The following is a 24,480-nucleotide window of genomic DNA, read 5'->3' as shown; positions in this document are numbered from 1 at the left end:
TGGCGAGATGGATAGCATGTAGCAGGAGCCGTGTGTCAGCCTCCTCATGTGTGCTGAACAATTCAGGTAGTTCCCGGATGCCTCTATGATCCACAACTTTAACTAGCAGGCCATCGTTAAAGCCTCCTGCCAGTGTGACAGATTGGTTTTCCTCAAGCTGCAATTGGGCGGCTACTGTCAAGTAACTGCAGAGGAAATCGGCAAGCGCTGATTTGTTTGTGGTGTTCTTCAGGAACTTCCTGTAGTTTGGAACTGTGCGTTGTCCATCGATGACATATCTGGGTGTTGACTCTCCACCAGTGCGACGTTCTCTTTCCAGCTGCTTGATAGAGAGTGGTACATCATACCTGTCAAAAACCAATGTAACTGATGTCACACCTTGGTTACTAGCAAGCAGTGACTGAATCTTCTGCATTATGGTACGTCCGAGATCGTCAAATGTGTCAAACTGGGCTTCATCAAGTGCCTGAAGTAGTGCCATCCCATCAATGACATAAGCAGTATCATGTTGGTCAGAGGGTTCGAGCACCTGGACTTCCTCGCAATTAGCTTCTAACTTCTTTGCCAGATCCTCCTTGTTGGTTTTTCGCATTGTCCCATCATTGTTGAAGAGGGACGGTGGCACAGGAGCCAGTTCATGTGTCAGGACTTGTTCCAGACTGACATCGCGTTTCTTTGAGACAGCAAGCAGCCGCCGGAAAAGTACTTCTGAATCCACCATCAATTTATCTCGTTTGTTGGTTTTCATGGGTTTTGACATGTAAATACCCTCCGAGGCAGTTTGATCAACAGCCACAGACGTGAGGAAACGTCTCACCTCATCATAGGACACACAGTGTCCTAATTAATGAAGCATGTCAATGAGATGCTTGCTTCCCAATTCATGATGCACCTGCAAGGCTAAACCAAGCGTTATTGTGGAGTACACTCGACGGCTCTGTGATATTATATTGTGACAAATGGCGATCGTCCTCAGGTTGTTCTTCATAACACCTTCATCACTACAGCTGGTTACATTCGTGTGTGATTTCTCACTGGTGCACCACTGAATAAAGTCGTAGAGTGTATTAGGAACGAATTCTGCACAGTGCTGAATATCTGTTTCCTCGACAGGTGCATACATATTTCCAACATGCTCGATATCAGCCATGTGCTTCCTCAGGATACCAGCTGCAGCATGCAAAGTATGCATTTCACTATCTATGGCTGATGGTACATCAGACGGGATGTCTTCATATTCTGGTTCATCAGTCATGCTCTGCAGAATCGTGGCTTTTCTCAGGGCATCACCTAAGGTCACAGAAGAAGAGCATATGATGTCAGTGTGGCCATCAAATGTTACACAGACTATTTGGTCACCATAATATTTAGTTAATCGCTCCTTCAACTTCCAAGTTTTATACTGTTCTGCATTCGTGGTACCCAGTGAAACCAAATATCCAACGTATTCATCTTTCAGGTGAACGAGGGGTGTCACTGTCTTAGTTTTGGAGAACACAGTTTGTTCCAGATAACATTTCAGATCATCAAAAGCTTCATCATGTAATGTGCCCATTGTTTCCTCTCCTGATTTACGAATTGCAGCAGTGATGTTCCGTTCTGAAATATAGTGTGAATAGCATAACCTGTGGTACTTGGCATCATAGGCGAACAAATCTGGAAAGGCAAGCATGCGCATGTGTATTTTATTGTCTTGTCTTTTGTCAGCTGCTGCCAGAACTTTTTCTCTGGTGGACTGTCCAGTTCCTGTAGATACCGGTGTAAGCTTGTTTCTGGAAGTGTTGGATTTTCCACAAATGAAGCAGTTAGTCCTGATGTCAGACCCAGCTGTTTCATTTCTGCTGATTCTTGTGTGTTCTGTTGCCGCAGACGCGCATGGTTGCTGGTCGCTCTCACTGGGGTTGGATGTGGAGATATTTGACTTGCTGGTATACTTGGCCCGACACGATTTGTGGAATGATACTTTCAAATCAAGACTCAATATGTCTTGTTGCAAAGGCCAGATACTTTCATAAACGTCATCTTTTCTGATTTGACTTGCTTTGAAGATTGCACTCAAACCATTAAATGTTGGGTTCTTTACAACTTCTTGCTTTTTAGGGTTGAGGGGTTTAAAGCATATGATGCAGTGGTCAGTGTCAATTTTACGACGCTTCGCAACAGGTGGTTCCAGATCCATAATTGCAGATCAATTGTCAGCACAAGCATCTGAAATGAAATAATTAAAGATAAGTATATATCAGTAGTTTTAGAAAAAGGCAATCAAGCTCAAAATTGATTTTCTGCAACTGGATTTAAAATCATTCTTGTTTGGTTAATGCATATACAGTACATGTATTATAAATTAATCAATGTCGGTTACTTTTAGGGGGGGTGACATATGGTTTCGGTAATAACTCTATTAATTCAACGGATTTATCTTTATGAGTTATATTTCTAAAAAGGAGAATGATAGAGGGTTATTTTGATGTAATATGTAGTAATACAACTCAAATACTTATGAAGAAATTAATTGTTTAGTTGATATTTATTGGTAAACCCGAAGCTGATTTATTGCGCAAAATTCCACTATTTTTGCCTGTAGGTCACACAAAAGCCTTTGTTACATCACAAATGGTTTTTACACATATATATGTCATCATTCCGCACATTTTGGTACCAAATTTGTGTTTGTAGCACCAGTATTAACAAATATATGAGCCAATATGAGCCAAAATCTGTGGCGATTAAATCCATTTTTGCAGTCTGCAGTGGTACATATGTAAACGTGATTTTCAAAATGTTGTGCAATGATCTCAGGTTCACAACCATGATTTTCTAACTCCCCAAACATCCCTCTTCAAGAAAAAATAGGTTGTGACTTGTTCTACCGTGGGTAGGGGTTTCTCACATTTTAGGCCCCTTTTTAAATTTGGCCACTAGCCTATAAGGTGAACCACTTTTTCTGATTTCTAAAATCCTCAATTTTCATCCAATTGACTTGAAATCTGAATAGGATTTGCATAACAGGATATTGAAACCAACCACTAAATATTTTTGAGGTCAACATAGGCCAAAAGGTCAACATGGGCCAAATATATAAAATTGTCAATTTTCATCCGATTCACTTAAAATTTGAAGACGATTTGCAAAACACCTCACTGAATTCAACCACCAATTCTTTTTGAGGTCAAAAGGATGCTCTACTGAGTGGCATTCTACTTTGTTCTCTTTTTCCAAGTGTCACTCTATGAGTGATGTTTGTGAACAAGATATCTCAAAAAGTTATGTACGGATTTGGACATAACTTTGGTTGGGTGTGTGACAAGGACAATATATTCGATTTTGATGAAGATCTGAGTATGGATTCGGATACAAGGATTATTTAATTTTAAGTGCTTCTTCACCATTGAGATCGGGTGAAAAGCGATATATAACATGATATTAAAAAAAGTTATGGTCGAGTTATGACTAAACCTGGTGGACGAGTTGGTTAGGTGACAAGAACAAGTCGATTAGATTTTGGTTCAGGTCCGAATCCAGTTCTGGCCTATCAGTGGGATACAAAACACCATGTGCTGTTCTAGTTTATTTAGTTAATGGACATCTGGTCTGTTTGTATGTTTTTTTTGATTTGGTGAAATTTTTGTTTGTTTTTTTGTCATAAATTTTTGTTTGGTGAAAGGATTTTGGAGTTTGCTGATGGAGCTGGTTTATTGATTTGTAATACTCAGTTCCAGAAAGCGGATAATAAGCTTGTTACATACACGTAAGGTGGGTCGACGACAACCATTGAATACCTGATGGTGCATAGGCGAGATAGGGGAAACTCCGGGACACAAAGGTGATCCCGGGGGAGGAGGCTGTTTCACACCACCACTTGGTTGTCTGCGACATAAGGGTGAAAGTTGCGAGGAGAGCTCGGCGAGTGAAGTACCAACCGAGAATGAAGGTGTGGAAGTTGAAAGAGGTGACAGTGAGGGAGGCATTAAAAGAGAGGCTGAGTATGGTAGAAGATGCTGTGATTAGGCTTGAAAGTGGTTGGATGTCAATGAAAGATAGTCTGTTGGGAGGCGTTGATGAGGTATGTGGATGGACAAAAGGACCACCGAGGCACTTGGAAACATGGTGGTGGGATGATGACGTTGGAAAGAGGATTGACAAGAAGAGTTCAAGGAGTGGCAGAAGGCGAAGGGTATGGGGGCAGAAGAGGCAGAGCATGAAAGTTACAAGGCAGCCAAGAAGGCTGAAAAGAAAGAGGTAGCAAAGGCGCAGGAGGCATATAGGAAAATGTTCGGAAGAGGGTCAGAGAGCGGTATTCAGGATTGCAAAGAAGATAGCGAAAGAGAGGTGCGATGTGATGGGGGTGAGTTGCTTGAAGGAAGAAGTGGGACAAATCGTTGTGGACCCAGATGGAATTAAAGGAAGATGGAAGAGATATATGGAAATGCTGTTCAATGCAGAGAATGAATGGGATGGCAACATAGAGAGTAGCCCAGTTTTAGGACTGGCAGAGAAGATAACTGAGAAGGAAGTTGAGGAAGCGATAAAAGCAATGAAGAGTAGAAAAGTGGTAGGGCCGACGGGAGTTGTGGGAGATACAGTCACGTGAAAAAGTAAGTACACCCCACATAAAGTTTTGACTTTTTCAACATATTTCAACATACAGCTATTTGATCTTCATTCCAACAATATTGATAGATAAAGGTGATATAATATAACAAATATCATGAAACATTTACATTTTGTAGTTCATTGTATAATTTAAATAAACATAAATGCAAATTTCACATGTGGAAAAAGTAAGTACACCCCTACATTTATCACTACTTCAAATACCTAAAATTAGAATCAGGTGCACCCGCTCAGGTGCAAATGATTAGAACATCGTTAGAGAGGATCTTGGAGGAACCTGTCTTATTTAAACCCCAGACATTTCGTTTGGTTTGCTCTTTGTTGTTGAAGTGTGCGGTGTCAACATGCCTAGATCAAAAGAGCTCTCTGAGGCCTTCAGAAAGAAGGTTATAGATGCCTACGAGTCTGGGAAGGGATTTAAAAAGATCTCCAAACAATTTGAAATCAATCATTCGACTGTCCGGAAGATCATCTACAAGTGGAGGAGATTCCAAACAACTGCCAACTTGTTCAGGCTAGGCCACCCCAGAAAGTTCAGCCCGAGAGCAGACCGCAAGATGCTGAAAGAGGTCTCTAAGAAGCCCAGAATGTCATCATGGGACCTACAGGTAGCTCTTGCCACTGTTGATGTCAAAGTGCACGAGTCTACCATTAGAAAGATGCTGCACAAATTTGATCTACATGGGAGGTGTGCCAGGAGGAAACCTTTGCTGTCCAGAAAGAACATCAGGGCAAGACTAAAGTTTGCCGATGAACACCTGGGCAAAGATCAGCACTTCGGGAACAATGTGCTCTGGACAGATGAGTCAAAGGTAGAGCTATTTGGCTACAGTACCAGAAGACATGTTTGACGAAAACCAAAGACAGCATTTGACCACAAGAACCTGATACCAACTGAAAAGCATGGTGGTGGAAATATTATGGTTTGGGGCAGCTTTGCTGCATCAAGGCCTGTGCAGCTCACCATCATAGAATCCACTATAAATTCTTCATTGTTCCAGAGGGTGCTTGAGGATAATGTGAGGCCATCTGTCGGAAAGTTGAAGCTCAACCGAAGGTGGACCTTGCAACATGACAATGACCCTAAACATACCAGTAAATCCACCAAGGAATGGCTTAAAAGAAAGAAATGGAGGGTTCTGGAATGGCCAAGTCAAAGCCCAGATCTAAATCCCATCGAGATGTTGTGGGGGGATTTGAAACAAGCTGTGCATGCAAGAAACCCCTCAAACATCGCACAGCTGAAAGAATTCTGCATGGAGAAGTGGGCAAAAATTTCTCCCAGTCGATGTCAGAGACTGGTAGACAGTTATAAGAAACGCCGACTTGAGGTTGTTTCTCCCAAAGGGGGCAATACCACCTATTAGAGCCAAGGGTGTACTTAGTTTTTCCACATGCGAAATTTGCATTTATGTTTATTTAAATTATACAATGGACTACAAAATGTAAATGTTTCATGGTATTTGTTATATTATATCACCTTTATCTGTCAATATTGTTGAAACGAAGATCAAATCGCTGTATGTTGAAATATGTTGAAAACGTCAAAACTTTACATGGGGTGTACTTACTTTTTCACGTGACTGTATGTTGAAGGCAGTGGGAGCCTGGGGTGTGAAGAGAATGACAGAGATCTGTAATCTGGTGATGAAAGAAGGCCGCATTCCAGTGGATTGGGAACTGAGTACCATCCTCCCTCTATACAAGGGGAAAGGTGACCCTCTGGACCATGGCTCGTATAGAGAGATAAAGTTATTAGAGCATGGAATGAAGGTATTGGAAAGGGTGTTGGAGAAGAGGATAAGAAAGACAGTGAAGATCGACAAAATGCAGTTTGGACTTATGCCAGGAAGAGGAACAACATACATGCTTTTTATTGCAAGGCAGTTTCAGGAGAAGTACATGGAGAAGAGGAAGAAGTTGTTTCTTGGATTTGTTGATCTGGAGAAAGCATTCGATAAGGTTCCACACAAAATAGTGACATGGGCATTGAGGAAGTTAGGAGTGGAGGAATGGTTGATCAGAGTAGTGATGGCGAAGGACAAAAGAGCGCGCACAGCTGTAAGGACGAAGGACGGGAACAGTGGTGAGTTTGAGGTGAAGGTGGGAGTGCATCAGGGGTCGGTACTAAGTCCACTACTATTTGTAGCTGTGATGGAGGTGCTGGCTCAGAACGTAAAGGAGGATTTACCATGGGAGTTGTTGTATGCAGATGATCTGGTGTTGATTGTGGAAAGTATGGATGGACTGAAGGAAAGGATGAACAAGTGGAAGGAATGTATGGAGACAAAAGGTCTGAAGGTGAATATCGGAAAGACGACGGTGATGGCAAGTGGTAAAGCATGTGGTGAGGTGGAAAGAACTGGGAAGTGGCCGTGTGCTGTGTGCAGGAAGGGTGTCGGAGTGAACTCCATTCAATGTACAATGTGCGCTGAGTGGTTTCATCAAAAATGTAGTGGTCTGAGAGGGTCATTAACCAGTGTGGCAGTTACATTCAAATGTAAGGTGTGCACAGAGGGAGCTGCAGATGGAGGAAATGTTGAGTTGGATCTTGGAGACGGCGTGAAGCTGGAAGGTGTGAAAACATTTCGCTACCTCGGAGACATGCTGAATGGAGAAGGTGGATCAGACTCGGCAACGGTTGCTAGAGTGAGATGTGCATGGAAGAAGTTTCGGAAACTGAGTGGCGTGCTGACTCTGAGGAGGGGACTGCTCTATGCACTTTAACATGGCGCGTGTTTAGAAACATAGGAATTCTTCTGGATTATTTGTAGTTAATAAGTATATTCATCTCAGGAGATCATATCTAAATATATTCTCATTTTGAACAGCCACCAGGGCTCTGCTGCTGAGCCCACTTGGGAAGCCGAGAGCTCTTTTATATGGCGCCGTCAATAGGAATTTCTGACTATGTCAGTGCCTGCAGGGGGCACACTATTTTTGACCCTCGCCCAGAGCGCCACAAAACATCACGACCCCACTGCATACATATATATATATATATATATATATATATATATATATATATATATATACTGTACATACATATACATGCATATATACATACATAATACATACATACACACACACACACACATAAATCCGCAAACAAACATACATATACATGCAAACATACATACATACATTTCCATATACACACATATCTTCTTTGTTTATTGGACATCCTATGGATGTCAATGAACAGTCGTTTTACTCTGCACATTGCGTTGCACACCACATGTGGGGAATTTCACCTCCATGCACCTTGTATTTATTGCTATTTAAGAAAAAAAAAAAAAAACGCTTCCGTACACCACACTTGAAGCTCAGTTTGCACGCCACCATGTACAATTCCAATAAAAGAGAGACAATTACTTTAATGGAAAATGTTTTTTGTTTTTTTATCCTTAAAAATAGAACACACATTTGTGTTAAAAGATTGACCTTTAAAACCTTCCATTATGAAGGGCGTGTGTGTGTGTGTGTGTGAGTGTGTGTGTGTGTGTGTGTGTGTGTGTGTGTGTGTGAGATTATCCACTGCTGCTCACTTTTATTAACAGAAATTATAGGAACGCCACATCTCTCATCCATAGATATTGTTAAGTTTATGGGGGATGGGCAATGGAATACCTTTGTCCAGATAGATTGTATAGGGTAATGTGCACTATATGTCGTGTAGCCACCTTCCTGTAACTAAATAGGGCCGGATGTCGCGTAAGTGTATATTTGTCTCCATGCGAGGTGTGGAGCTATGCAAATTAGTTTGGGTATAAGGTAACTTTCCCTGTATGTAGTCGCCTCTGTGGTTTCCCCTTTATTCCTTATGACACTTGCAACACCAGCCATGCTTTCTGCACCTACACAAAATAACATGATTGCCGACCAGAGCCGAACACTACCACTGACGCCACAAGCCGAGTCATCTCAAGAGGTGGCAAGAAGGGCCGTGAGGCCCTACAACGAAAGGTGATGATTGGTCATGGCCATAGAATGATGCGATGGCACTCGTTGATTGGCACGCGTGTGACGTCATCATAGAACATTCCAGAACGAGGAGCAAAAAGGTGAAGCGACCACCATCTTTCTCTCTCTTGTTCTGGGCTTGGTCGCAGGCGGTCACATTCGTGCTCTCTCTCTCTCTCTGTGTTCCTGGCTGTGGTGGAAGGCGGACCCACCCTTCTCTCTGATCCCGGTGGTGCTGGCTTTGTGATGGCTGTGCTCTGTGCCGTGTGCGCCTGAGCGACCTCGGCGCTTTGTGGAGCGTGACACAGTGGAGGAGGAGGCTGCCTCTTTGAGAGCTTGGAGAGCTTTGGCAACTCAGGAGAGCTTTGGCTGCCTCGCGCGGGCAGCTGGCTGTGGCCCGAGTTCGCGCCATTGTGTGTTTCCCGCACAAGGACTCGGGGACCGTCCAATGGCCGACAGCGTTCGAGGGCCACTTGAGGGGACCAGAGCTGAGTACAAACAACCGCTAAGCACCACATTTATTTTTGCTTTTGTTTATTTCTCCCTGTGTCTGTATTTAAGTCTGACTGGAGATGTCTCAATTTAAGAATTTAGTGTTACCTTTTTATCATGTTGCATTGATTTTAATTAAGCCTTTATTTGTTCCCTTTTCCATTTCTTGTCTGTCTTGTTTATCTGCCGTGGGTTTGAGGACGGCCAAGTGAAACCAGTGCAGGTAAGCCTTGCCACCCTTCACCCCCGCGCATGTAAAAGGCACCGCCATAGTTTGGGTGAACGCCTAGGAGTTAAAGCTCGGTTGGCCATCCGTCACCCAGGGATGTTAATCCTGGGGACACGACAATATTTAATGTATTATATTCTATATTTTTGTGAGACCGATTTGCGTCTCGGAAGAGAACAATTATGGTTAACCAATTTGCCACTCTCATTTAAATGCTGAAAATTTTGTTTGGAAGATGATATGACCTACAGATTTCATGCTGGCAATGGCGCGTTAAAAGTACCCATTAGGAGAAGTGCGTCACTGAAAACCAGACCCAGTGCTTGGCCTCATTAGCATTCATACGTCATTCAAAAGTCCCATCTTAGTGGTAGTAGAACTGCACAGCATCGCTATCCTAGCGCATTGTACCTAGCTCTATGGCAGGTATAGGCTTATCAGGTAGCGTCATCAACTGCCATGATATTATGGGTAGTGTTTTAACGCAGCGACAATTGACTAATTAAAGGACAAATTGGAATCAGTAAATCCTTTTGAGGAAATTTAAAAGTCTGCTTCTAAAAAGTTCTCAAAGACTTGTGAGGACAAAATTATTGGCAGTCCTCCATGTGTGTGTTTGTGTGTGTTTATCAATGTCGTCAAACCTTTTTGGGCATCCACTTGATAAGGCACTTTCTGCACCCCCTCCCCCCGCCCCCCCCACCCCCCACCCACTCCTGGCAAAAGGCATGGGTTGGGACAATTGCCTCGCGCACTACCCACTCCGGTGTACCAGGTTGTACGTAGTCACAGCTGTATCCCCATGATCTGTCTGCCTTCAATGTACAGTTTTGTTTTACCAAAATTAATCATAAAATGCCTGCATTCTGTGCCATGTATGGTTGTGGAACAAGGTGACATCATGATGTGGGAGAGAACAGCATAAAATTATTCAGGATTTTAAAAGTTAAGATGCACCAAAGTCATCAGACAAGAGAGCAGACGGAGAAATGTCGATGGCTGTGGATTTCTGCCATCTGTCAGGCTGACAATAAATAATTTCGCGAGCATACGACAGTCTGTTCTTGGTATTTTCCCAATCCGATGTAACATACTCTGTGTTGTAGAGTGTTGCTTTTGCCGAAGCAGTTTCTTGGCCTGGGGTCATGCCGGGCGGTTTGCCACCCCTCTCCCAGCAGTAGTTAGGGCAGGAATTTTAGAATTTTGCTATGGTGCCATGGTGTGATAGCTGCCTTGAGTAAAATAAACCTAGAATGGCACTCAGTAGAGAGCATACCCTCTGCCAGGCTGAACAGTTTACGTTTCGTATCCCACTGTTATGTCGGATCTGGATCCAGACCTGAATCAAAATCTAATTGGCTTGTTCTTACCCAACTTACCTAACTCATCCACCTCGTTTTGTCATAAGTCGTCAACAACTTTCTTTTTGAAATATCATGTTATATGTCGTTTTTGGCCCTGTCACTGAATGGTGAAGAATCACATAAAATTTCTCAGATCGAGATCCGGAACCAGATCCTCACCAAAATCTAACCATTTTCACATTGCGAAATAACCAACCTCTCCACCAAATTTTGTTTGAGTCTGTCCACAACTTTTTGAGATATTCTGTTCACAAACAAACAGACAGACAAATAAACGAGAAATCGGTCAGAGACCGAGGACTTGCCAGAATTAAAAATACTAGGGCATGCCCGTACTATATATATATCTAAAATTATATCCCCCCCCTCTATTTACATGAAATGGTTTGGTCCAAAGCGAACGGCTTGCGAGTACGGTGACAATCCCCCCCCTCTATTTACATGAAATGGTTTGGTCCAAAGCGAACGGCTTGCGAGTACGGTGACAATCCCCCCCCCTCTATTTACATGAAATGGTTTGGTCCAAAGCGAACGGCTTGCGAGTACGGTGACAATCCCCCCCCTCTATTTACATGAAATGGTTTGGTCCAAAGCGAACGGCTTGCGGAGTTTGGTAAAGAAATCGCCATAGCTCGGTAACTACTTGTCCGATTAATATGAAACCTTGAAAAGGCACATCCTCAGGTCCCCAGCAATATACCTGGCAAGTTTCAAGTATATCGGACCCGTGGTTGTCGAGAAACAGCGGTCACAGACAAACATACAAACATACAAACATACAAACATACAAACATACACACAGAGATTACTGGAATTATAGATAGATGGCGGCCGAACCACGTGACCGATGACGTCATCATTATTTGTTTTCTAAACTAATTTATTCCTAGATTATGCTGATAGGTGTTACTTAGCGTATACACCACCTAAATAGATATGTTGAATTCTCTCATGTAGAGATTAAACGTCGTTTGAACTTTGGCCGAGGTCATTATTTACTTTTAATGATGTTTATATACGAATGATGTTTAATGATGTTCATATTGGTTTTGGGTCGTGCTTTCCGCATATCTCATGGGCTTGTAAGTTGGAGAGACGGCCGTGATGGCGGGGAGGGGGTTGGAATTCTCTCAAGCAGGGATTCAGCCCGTGTCCTTATAAAAGGTCTTTGTCCGAGGTCACCGAGTCCGATCGGTGCAGCCGTGCAACGATCGGTGCAGCCGTTTGTGCGGCACCCGGGAAAACAACATCGTCACAATGAAAACATCGTCACAATAAACGTTATGCGAATGTGAATGTTATGCGGGAGTCCAAACCTGAGAATGCTGGAGACCAAAGCTGAAATTGGGAAAACAAGCGTTAAGCCTAGGTCCCCCGTCAGGGAAGTGATGCGAGTTGACAAAGTGGAAGACACAGAAAACATGCTATGATATGATATTTCGCTCACAAGGTTCAGACATACATGGAGGCGGCCATCTTGGATTTTGACGTGGCGACCCAATTTTCAATAACGTTCTTCCTTATGCCTAGATACACCCACATACCAGATTAGAAGTTGGTACTTCGCTTATTTTTCAAGATATTCCGCTCACAAGGTTCAGACATACATGGCGGCGGCCATCTTGGATTTTAACGTGGCGACCCAATTTTCAATAGTGTTATTCCTTATGCCTAGATACACCCACACACCAGATTAGAAGTTGGTACTTCGCTTATTTTTCAAGATATTCCGCTCACAAGGTTCAGACATACATGGCATCAGACATACATGGCGGCGGCCATCTTGGATTTTGACGTGGGTTGCACCCACACACCAAATTCGAATGCGGTCCTTCGCTTATGCACGCACGCACGCCCGCCCGCACGCATGCACGCACGCACGGACGGACAGACGGACACACAGACCGAGGGGAAAATCATACCCCCCTTTCACTCCGCGGTGCGACGGGGGACAACTAAATAGCCTATCCCAGGATTACCCACCCAAAATATCGTTGCGATCGGTTCAGCAGTTTTTACGGTACCTTCGGACGGGCAGACAGACAGACAGACATTTGGTGAATTATAGTAAGATTCAGCACTTTTGGAGATATCGAGGTCCAAAGGTTTTTGATTTTTCCAAGATGGCGGCCGAACCACGTGACCGATGACGTCATCATCATTATTTTTTTCTCCCCCAGTTTATGCCGACATGGCGCTCAAGAAATTGCATCTTGATTGGATGAAGTTTTGTACTTGTCCAATTATCGAATTATGACGTCATAATGGAGGCCTTGGGTCTCGAGAGTTAAAAATTGGGCACAGTCTATTCCAGGGCAAGACAAATATGTGTGTAAAGTACGGCGATGCTATGTGCAACGGTGTAGACGTAGTACTGTGCACAAACAGACAGACAGACAAACAGACAGACAAACCAACCAACCAACATACTTGCCGGACTTCTTTCTGGCAAGTAATGAAAAATCGGTCAGAGACCGAGGACTTGCCGGAATGTACTTTTTTATTGGCGATTTTGGATCAAAATAATAAGACATAAGGACATGGGTTGAAGCCCTGCTTGAGAGAATGCCAACCCACTCCCCACAATCACGGTCGTCTCTCCCACAAGATATGCGGAAAGGAGGACCCAAAACCAATTATCTTCTTTTTGATTCATATACAAACATCATTAAAAGTAAATAACGACCTCTGCCAAAGTTCAAACGACGTGTGTTTAATCTCTACATGAGAGAATTCCACATAGCTATTTGGGTGGTGTATAAGCTAACAGATCGCTGTCTCCATCGATCTTGCCAAGGCCGTAACACCTATCGGCTCAAAATCCTTTTAACTGTTGACTTGGTAGTTTTTACAATGAAGGAAACACGAATCGGGAGTATATACGACATAGCGATTGTGAATGTGACAGCTCTGAGGCGTCTTTCGCTTCGCATCGCAGTGACGGCGAGCACCAACATGGCGGCTGTAAGATTAAAATCTGGCTTCAAGCCCCCTCACCACCCAAAATCTATTCCGGCAAATCTATTCCGGCAAGTTACAAACCAACCAACCAACATACTTGCCGGAATCTATTCCGGCAAGTCACAAACGGACAAACAGACAGGGGTGAAAACATAACCTCCATCCACCTTTGGTGGCGGAGGTAACGAAATCAGGATGAAGGTCCCAATGAAAATCCGCCTCATCGCAGCTTCATTTAAACCGTCGAATCTTTCCGCTGTATCACCACTCCGCCTCGCCCTGGCTTTACGCTGCGGTCACGATTTTCACGTTTTGCGTGACCTTGAGCTTGACCTTGGGCCTAGAGAGTTAGAAATTGGGCACAGTCTATTCCAGGGCAAGGCAAATATGTGTGTAAAGTATGGCGATGCTATGTGCAACGATGTAGACGTAGTACTGCACACAAACAGACAGACAAACAGACAGACAAACCAACCAACCAACATACTTGCCGGAATCTATTCCAGCAAGTAATAATGAAAAATCACTCATAGGGCGACACTTTGCAAAAGAGAACAAAGTAGAATGGCACTCAGTAGAGCATCCTTTTGAACCCAAAAACAATTGGTGGTTGAATTCAGTGACCTGATATGCAAATCGTCTTCAAATTTTAAGTTAATTGGATGAATATTGACAAATTTAGAAATTTGGCCTATGTTGACCTTTTGGCCTATGTTGACCTCAAAAATAGTTAGTTGTTGGTTTCAGTAAGCTGATATGCAAATCCTATTCAAATTTCAAGTCAATCAGATGAAACTTGAGGATTTTAGAAATTTAAAAAAAGTGGTTGACCTTAGGCCTATATTGACATTTTGGCCTATGTTGATCTCAAAAATAGTTGGTGGTTGAATTCAGTTTGCTGATATGAAAATCCCATTCAAATTTCAAGTCAATCGGATGAACTTTTAAGGATTTTATAAATTTGAAGAGTGGTTGACCTTTGGCCTATGTTGACCTTTTGACCTCAGAAAATATAGGATTTTGTCGGACCACAAACTCTAACATTCGGTGAGGTTTCATGAAGATCGGTTTAAAATTGTGACCTCTAGGCAAGTGTAAGTGATCAGACAGACAAACAAACACACACACAAACCGGAGTGACTCAACATACTGGTCGAAAAATTTCTTTTTTGCCAAGTAACAAACGCAACCGACCAATATACTTGAAAAATCTTCGATTTTGCAAGTAACAAGAAAGATGTCATGCAAAGCACAATACTTGCAAAATCCACCATTCCCCAAAATAAAATGTTACCATGGATACATCAAATTGTCCATTTCATTAAGATTAAAATTGACGATCGAAATCAAAGCTCTGGTCAATCGGATTAAAATTCATGATTTTTCAGATATAAATTGATGATATTAGAAGTTTGATCTTGAGTTGATCTTGGACTTTTGACCTTAAAAATAGTTGGTTTCCTAAATTAGTGAGGCACTCTGCAATTACTGTTTAATTCTCAAGTCAATCGGATGAAATTGATGATTTTTCAGATGAAAATTGATGAATATGAAAGTTTGACTTTCAGTTGACCTTTGACATTTTGACCTCAAAAATAGTTTCCCAAATTAGTGACTCAATATGAAAGAGCTGTTCAACTTTCTAGTCAATCGGATGAAAAATGACAATTTTAGGAATTTGACCTCAAGATGAACTTTGACCTTCTACCTGAAAATCAATAGGCTTCCTCCTTTTGACCAACTCTACTATCTGGTAAAGTCTTGTGAAGATCGGTTGAAAATTGTGACCTGTAGGTCATTCATAGACAGACAGACAGACAATAACACACAAGACCAACCAATATACAGTACTTGAAAAATCTTCGATTTTGCAAGTAACAAACAAGAGGCGTCAGGCGGTACCCTGACAAGTATGACAAAAATCGAGAGAACCTTGACTTTTGAGCATGGTCATTTTGATGATATACACTACATGACCAAAAGTATGTGGACACCCGAACATCACACATCTCATTCCAAAATCATGGGCATAAATATGGAGTTGATTCCCCCTTTGCTGCTATAACAGCCTCCACTCTTCTGGTAAGGCTTTCCACTGGCTGTTGGAACATTGCTGCAGGGATTTGCTTCCATTCAGCCACAAGAGGGTTAGTGAGGTCGGGTGCTAATGTTGCGAAATTAGGCCTGGCTTACAGTCAGCATTCCAATTCATCCCAAAGGTGATCTATGGGGTTGAGGTTGGGGCTCTGTGCAGGCCAGTCAAGTTCTTCCACACCGATCTCGACAAACCATTTCTGTATGGACCTCGCTTTGTGCATGGGGGCATTGTCATGCTGAAATAGGAAAGGGCCTTCCGCAAACTGTTGCCACAAAGTTGGAAGCACACAATCGACAAGAATGTCATTGTATGCTGTAGCGTTAAGATTTCCCTTCACTCGATCGAAGGGGCCAAGCCCAAACAATGAAAAACAGCCCCAGACCATTATTCCTCCTCCACCAAACTTTACAGTTGGCACTATGTATTCGGGCAGGTGGCGTTCTACTGGCATCCGCCAAAACCCAGATTTGTCCGTTGGACTGCCAGATGGTGAAGCGCGATTCATCACTCCAGAGAATGTGTTTCCACTCTTCCAGAGTCCAATGGCGGCGAGCTTTACAGCATTCCAGCCGACGCTTGGCATTGCGCATGGTGATCTTAGGCTTGTGTGTGGCTGCTCGGCCATGGAAATCCATTTCATGAAGCTCCCGACGAACAGTTGTTGTGCTGACGTTGCTTCTAGAGGCAGTTTGGAACTCGATAGTGAGTGTTGCAACCGAGGACAGACGATTTTTACGCGCTACGTGCTTCAGCAGTCGGCCGTCCCGTTCTGTGAGCTTGTGGCCAACCACTTTGCGGCTGAGCTGTTGTTGCTCCTAGACGTTTCTACTTCACAATAACACCACTTACAGTTGACCGGGGCAGCTCTAGCAGGGCAGAAATTTGATGAACTGACTTGTTGGAAAGGTAGCATCCTATGATGGTGCCACGTTGAAAGTCACTGAGCTCTTCAGTACGGCCCATTCTACTGCCAATGTTTGTCTATTGAGATTGCATGGGTCTGTGCTTGATTACATTGTTGTGGTTGTGCCATAAAGGCAGAGCCCCGATAGTCAATTGCACGACAACATGTAGCCTGCATTAGTCAGTTATGTCTTATTGAATGTAAAGATTAGCCCTTTCCCATTGTGTAGTAATAAAGACCAAATATGTGTTGAGTTAGGCAGGATGTCAAGCCTTCGTGGCAGGGAGAAGCCATTACTAATGTGCAGAAAGGCGTGGCCAAAAGCACGACCCGCGTGACCAATGGCGAGCCGGGAACCCGTCGCCATGATGCGACAAGCCTCAGCCAATGGGAGGCTCTGGAACATTTTGAAGGTTGTGGGCAGTTCTGATAATGGCCCACGCGCAGCGCATTATCATTCTCTTGCTTTTCCATTGTGCCCACGAGGGGACCTCTCTTGTTATTACGCCGCGCACACAAGGATAGTGCTCTTGACCTTGGGATTTTGCTGCGCTACGACCCCCTGTTCTGAACTCTTGTTGTGGATTTCGCCACATGGACGACACCCTGCTCTGGACTCTCTTGTTTTGGCTCCACCAGACGACACGTGTTTTGGCCTTTGTTCGACGCCCGACACCCATCGCTCTTTGCCGATCTTTTGCGCCATCCGGCTGACCTGCAAGCGTTGGCATTTCTACACGACTCACCTGCGCTGAAGTTCATCTACCTGTGCTAAGTTAGTCCGTGCCAACTTCGAGGCGGTGGTTCGTCCTGCGGACCTGACCTCATCGAACTGCGAGCCGCGCACACCAGACCCCGTGGCCAATTGCGAGGAATCCCAGCACGTACATCAGTTCGCCCTTAACCAGAGTGTTATTCCCTGAGTGTGTGTGTGTGTGTCAGAGTGTGAAGGCACCAGTGGTGTTTATTATGATAGGTAAGAATTGTTAAGGTGAATCTTCGTCACTGTTTCTCTGTGCCTTCTAAATAAAAGGCTGTACATTTTGTTCTTACTTTCCAACCTGTTCGGTACGTCTTTTCTCCATTGGTCTAGCATCATCCGGGACCAAATTTGGCTAGACTCAGGTCCATAAATCCTGTGGGGTAACGCCGCTTTCCACACCGTGCAAATCCGCTCGGCACCCATTAGGTGTGGGAAAGTGAGGGTTCGATCGCGCGGTTCTTCGGCACGTGCGTGCACCTTGATGTGTGCACCTTGAACCCCTGGAGTACCGAACAATATGTACCTGTCAGAAATGGGTGTGGCTGAAATAGCCGAATCCACTAATTAGAAGGGGTGTCCGCATACTTTTGGTCAGGTAGTGTATTTCCCATGATCCATTTTTAGTTCATGTTTTTCAACTAATTTGTGTCAAGGTTGATGTCACATAGCGCAAACACTTTTGGTTGTATCTGATTTATGCAAATCATGTCACTGTCACCTTGACCTTTGACATATATAGTCAAATAACATTGACAGTCTCACTGATTTCCTTCGGAATCCTCTGGTAAAGTTTGACGAAGATGGCTGAAAGTGTTTGCGAGTTATTGCACTCACAGACAAACATAAAACAAGAAATGACGTTAGGCGGGCTGACAGATATGACAAAAATCGAGAGAATCAATTTATTGATTGATTAATTGATTAATTGTGTAATTAAAATAAATAAATAATAATAATAATATAATTAATTTATTAGTGAATTGACGAATTGCACACCTAAAAGCCTGGTGTTGGCTTAGCAGTTAGGGTGCCAGTTTGGGATCCTAGGATCCTGGGTTTGAATCTCTGTCAATCGCTGAATTAATGCCAGGGGGGTTAACTCAGCCTGTCATCCTTCTGAGGTCAGCAAATTGAATACACGTTCACTGGTAATTCCCTGTGTGTCGCAAGAGGTGACTAACGGGGTTGGCGGCAGGAAGGGCATCTGGCCATAAAACATTGCTTAAAAAAAGGGACCACGGTGCCCCAAAAAAGGCCAACCCCCGCTTTGCGTGGAAAAACGGCCTCTAAAGGCAGTTCTAATAGCATACCTAAACCACCACTGTTTCATCCGAAAATGTAACCTTTTTGAAATTAATTAATAAATAAAATAATTAAGTAATCAGAAAATCAAATAACTAATTGATTCATCAATAAATCAAAAATAGCCTTTACAGCCAAATCACTTGGTCATTGCCGTTTCCAAATATCAGCTTACTAACTCAAAAGGTGCCTGAGATATTGCCCAGATGAGAAAGAAAATAAATAAGTACTTAATAAATCGATAATAATTAAGTAATTAATCAATTAATTAATTAATCAAAAAATAAAAAATAGGTCTTTTTGCCATTATTGGCCATTATTGGTGCTCATTATTGTGCCCAAATATCAGCTTCCTAGCTCAAAGGATGGCTGAGATATCGCCCAGACAAACAAACAAACAAGAAAGAAAACAAGAAACCAAACCGAGTGAAAGCCGAGTACTCCCTATGACATGCGTTATTGCTGGGCCCTTTTGGTGTTTGGCGATGATGGCATGCAGCGCCTGCAGATGGAATAGGAAAGAAGTCGTGTATCAAAGCATTGACAGCCTCACTTTTGTCCTTTGGAATCCTCTGGTAAAGTTTGACGATGATAGCTGAAAGCGTTTGCAAGTTATTGCACTCACAGACAAACAAACATACATACAAACAAACATACATACAAACGAGACAGACCAAGATATGACGAAATTTTAAATTTTTGTCATAACACACAAATCGGGGTGAAACCATAACCTCCATCCACCTTTAGTGGCGGAGGTATATATAAACCACAAACATGTATACTATTACCTTTTTAAACAATCGTTAATGCTGTTTAACACTAAACTGAAAGAAATTTTGAGGAATCTGGACATGCATTCGGCAATCTGATTATCGATGAATGCACCTGAGCGAAGATCGACCTCGTCTATATACCCCACAAGGTTTAATAACATGACCTTCCCGCCGCTTCCATGGAGTTTTTCCAAGGCGTTTTTTTTTGCATTGTTTTCCAAAGCCACTTATAATAACAAAAGTAATAACAACATTGAAAACAATAGCATAATATTAATGTTATAACAAAACAATATTAACACTAATAATATCCCACCTCCCCAAAGGTTTTTTCCTCCTTGGAGAAATGCCGTGTTAACGTGTACAAACAGCTTTACACCGCAAATGGAGATAACAACCAAAAGGGAGGAAGCCCTGGTTGTGTTCATTCACAGGTCACACGACATATAATGCTATGTCAAAGTGTATAAATAACTTATGAAACAACTTAGTGCTGAACGTTTTTACAAGGCCACTATACCTCCTCCCCACAGGCTTTAATTCCTCACTGTGTTAAGGTTATCATGTCGTTTTTCCAAGGCCGTTTCAAAAATAATAACAAAAGTAATAACAACACAAATGATAATAGCATAATATTAATGTTATTGCAAAACAATATCCCACTCCCCAAGGGGTTTTCGCGACGTGATATTTCCCCACCCACAAAGAAAACTGAAAACGAAATACAAAAACAAATACAAAAACAAATACAAAACACCTTGCAGCCAAACACATTTCTGAATGGAAAAAAAGGGTTCTGTGAATAGCTCATTGCACATAATCAAACAGGAATTAATTCAACGAACTCCAAAGGACACTATATTATCCACACTCTGCGATTTCTCATTCGGAGCCATTACGCACAATGATGCGGCTGACAGGATAGCTCAGAGGTAGCGCACTCACCTTTGAGCTGTCTTGTCGCAGCCCGATTCACAACCAAACTGTATAGTCATCCTGGTGTCCCGCAGGAATAGGGCATGAGTACATTGTCCTCCAGAGGGAATGTCAAGCCAGTTGTCTCATCTACTAGCATTCGGTGGTGAATGTTAAAGATCCACATGATACCTTTTGAAAAGAGTAGGCCATTGTGAGCTGACACCGTTTTTTTTCCTTTGTTCTCATGGAGGAGCTTGTATGTAAATCACATGCAGGACAATGTCATTAGTAATTCAGTTATCCATTTCTGGAAAGTCATGCAGGCTGACTTTTGGTGACATATCTGATCAGATTTCTCCAAAGATCCCAATCCTGCGCTGCTTCCTGAAGCTCTGGCAGTGACAGCATGGTTGAAGCCTTTACCCCATCCATCGAGCACATACAGGGTCTACCTCTTCCTCTTCTTACCTCAACCATACCCAGCTTGGTTGAAGCCTTTACCCCATCCATCGAGCACATACAGGGTCTACCTCTTCCTCTTCTTCGCTCTACCATACCCAGCTTGGTTGAAGCCTTTACCCCATCCATCCAGCACATACAGGGTCTACCTCTTCCTCTTCTTCCCTCAACCATACCCAGCATGGTTGAAGCCTTTACCCCATCCTTCCAGCACATACAGGGTCTACCTCTTCCTCTTCTTCCCTCAACCATACCCAGCATGGTTGAAGCCTTTACCCCATCCTTCCAGCACATACAGGGTCTACCTCTTCCTCTTCTTCCCTCAACCATACCCAGCATGGTTCACTTCTCCAGACTTTCCTTTTCTGCATGCATGATGTGTCCAAAGTATGACAGTTTCTGTTTTTGCATCAGTACTCCGAATGCACACGGTGGTCTAATTTCTTAAAGCACCGATTTGTTTATTCTTCTTGTGAAATTTTTAACATTTGTCTCCATCACCACATTTCAAAACTGTAAATCTTCTTCCTTTATCTATTTTTCACTGTCCATGACGCACATCCATACATTGTAACAGGAAATACCAGAGCATCACCAGCCTCCACTTGCTTTGTTTTGTCACATCTTTGTCTTTCCAGATCCTTGTCAATTGCTGTTCTCCCAAACGCTAACCGTCTATTAATTTCTCTTCCACATTCTCCACTCACTCTAATCTTTGAACCCAGGAAGATGAAAGTTTCCACCATTTCCATGTGATCGTCTCCCAATCTGAACACATCGATGTTCTCAGCTGACAAGACTTTATTATTTATAAGATTAAATAAAGATCAGCTTTTTCACTTTCCTTCTTCACTGTATGCAGCAAGTCCTCTTTACTTTCTGCTAACGGAATTTTATCGTCAGTCTACCTCTTGGGTTGTTGATACATCTTCCTCCAATCTTGACTCCAACCTCGACGTCATCCAAGTTTGATTTCCTCATGATGTACTCACTATTCAGATGGAACAAGTTGGAGGAGAGAATGAATCCCCATTTTACCCCTTTTTCAATTCTAAACAAATTCCGTTTCTCCACACTCTGTCCTTATTGTAGCTTCGTGTTTAATATATGAGCCTTTTGTCAGTCATATCAGGTGCTCCAATTTTGGACTAATGTCACCCCCATTCTCTCAGCATAATCCCCATCATTTTATGACCAATACAATCGAAGTCTTTGCTAAAATTGATAAAAGAGATGCACCTTCCTTTGATATTCCCTTGCCTTTTGCATGATCCATCTCAGATTTGCGACTTCATCTCTCGTACCTATTCCGCTTCTCAAACCTGCTTGCTCAATGGGAATTTCTCGCTTAATGAAGTCTTCTATTCTGTGTTGAATGATCTCTAGTAATAACTTGCTATCAGGTGAAATCAAGGCAATCGTTCAGTTATTTGACCATTCTCTTGGATCCCCTTTCCTTGAAAATGTTATGTAGACTGACTGCTTCCACATTTTAGGCCATACAATCTTGCCTCCAGATCAGTGCACCGGTAGCTGTTAAAATTTTGATTGCCTCCTCCCTAACTACCGAAAAGGGTTATATTGGAATTTCATCTGCACCTGGTGTTTTTCCATTTACTAGCTCTTTCAGGGCTCTATGTACCTCACACTCTATCACTATTGGTTATTGATCATTTCTTTATTTGAAGGTTGCCATTATATTGCTCTCTTATTTGTATAGAGTTTCAGTATCGTCCTTCCATTTCTTCTGTCTGATCTTTCCATGTTCTACTCGTAAGGACCTAAACTTTTCTGTGATCCCTCTGATCTATTTAGAAAGATCTCTTGATTTCCTGCTCTCTTGTCACTTTCTTTCTCTCTGCGCACTTCTTTGAAATATCTATGTTTATATTTCCCATTTGGTCATTGGAAGTCCGCATTCAGCCACTTAATGTCCTCTCTTGACGTGCCTTCATTTTTCATCTCTCTTCTGTCTGCAATGTTTATTGCCTCTTCTGACAGCCATTTAGCCTTCTTCTTGCCGCTTGCTTTGGGGATGTTGTTTGGGCCTCTTCTTCTACAATACAGCATCTTCAACCTCAAGTCATTAGTAGACATCATTATACTTTCATGTGAATTCCAAGGACATGAATAAGCAATGGACGATTCAAATAGGAATTGTGCCTGCGCTCCTAGTATCATGAGCCATGGGTTCGGATGTAAACATGAAAAAGGCCAACCCAAATTCCAAATCCATGCCTTAAGCTGCAAGGACCATTGAATCATCATCATTGTTATGGATTCGTCACTTCCGTTGTTGTGGTTCTCATCCACTGTAAACATTTTTGGTTGCATGTACTATTATTGTTATCGTTTAAGTGAAATAGAGATACCTGTTTTCAAAAAGTAAAAAAAGTTAGTGTTTTAAAAGTAACCGGAAACCGGATCGGGAACCAGAGGAAGAAGAAGAGGAAAAGCAGGCGGAGCAAGTGAGGTCGGAGAAGGAGCCGAGCTGCTCGGAGGTCTGGAGCAAACGCTGGCGAACGGGGGTCACTAGCGAACTTTGGGGTTTCCAGGTGCTCATCTCATTAAAAAAAAATTTTTAATTTACTGAATTGTTCAGAGCTTCTCAAGTTGACAGGAGAGTAGAGTTGTGTTTTGATGACCTCTGCATTTTCTGGTTATGTGGTGGCAAAACTGCCGTTGCCATGTTTGTAGTGACATGCCAGAAATCATGTGCTACGCTGTGGAGCACAACATCCTGAAAAAGTGGTGTTGAGCCACACCTGTCCTGTTTCAAAACATGTTCATGGAAAAATACTATTCTATCTTTCAAACATGAGTTGGTAAAGGGTTGTTAATGGAATGTACGAGTGAAGGTAGGTGTGTTGTACAAGGATGTAGTTAATGGAATTAATATAATAAATTATGGGATTGGGACATAACACATGCGTGATGGGTCAAATGGCATCTCCATGTGTAAATTTTGTAATTTATCCTTGTGTAATCATTGTAGTCTCCTAAAGCAGGTCCTTTTCAATACGAATAGGTCTTCGGACTAGGACTCCAAATAAATTAAAATTTTCAATATCTACGGCCAACGTGGTGCAAAGCAGCAAGGGGTGGGCAGGGTGGAGGCGAAGGCGGTGGTCATCTGAGTAACTGATGGAAGCAGCAAATGAGTCAATTTAAAAAAAATTAATTTCATTACATTTTGTTACCACTTTTGATAAATGTACTTTGCAGTTTTTATATAGTCACCACAAATGGAAATTGATTGTTTTCAAGTAACCATACAAAACAGATGTCAGTAATATCTACGTACCCCTATCCTTTGTACCTCCAGGAAGCCAGCCATTTGAAAGGCCTTTTCCCACATGCTCATTTCTGAGGCGTGCTCTACGGCAAAGCGACGAGATCGACCAGGCCCGATGAGCAGACTGAAGCTGAACTCTCGCTCTTCATGCAATTCGGCAGCCTGGAGAGAGGAGATAACAGATTTCCATTGGTGCCACAAACCGCACCAGTGCCATGTCAAGTTAACTTACAAGAAACTTTGCTTTGTGAAAGCAGGAGAGTGTTTGTAAGACATTTAAAAAAATAAGATAAGAAAAGACTTTGATCGCACAGAAGTCAAGCTGAAAGTTTTTTTTTGTTT

The 24,480-nt window shown here is 42.6% G+C and overlaps 1 protein-coding gene across 1 annotated transcript in view; it reads right to left on the bottom strand.

The window, feature by feature from the left end:
* SNTG2 (syntrophin gamma 2) overlaps positions 1-24,480 on the bottom strand; it is a 278,507-nt gene that overhangs the window by 96,565 nt on the left and 157,462 nt on the right. Inside the window, exon 16 of the mRNA XM_078772595.1 lies at positions 24,148-24,300. Within this exon, the coding sequence (XP_078628721.1) occupies positions 24,148-24,300 (153 nt within the window). The remainder of the gene's footprint in view (positions 1-24,147; positions 24,301-24,480) is intronic.

The sequence above is a fragment of the Myxine glutinosa genome, chromosome 2 (assembly GCF_964187855.1).
Source record: "Myxine glutinosa chromosome 2, kmMyxGlut1.1, whole genome shotgun sequence".
Classification (NCBI taxonomy): Eukaryota; Metazoa; Chordata; class Myxini; order Myxiniformes; family Myxinidae; genus Myxine; species Myxine glutinosa.
Note: the sequence above shows the minus strand (reverse complement) of the source record. Positions and strands in the feature narration are given on the sequence as shown.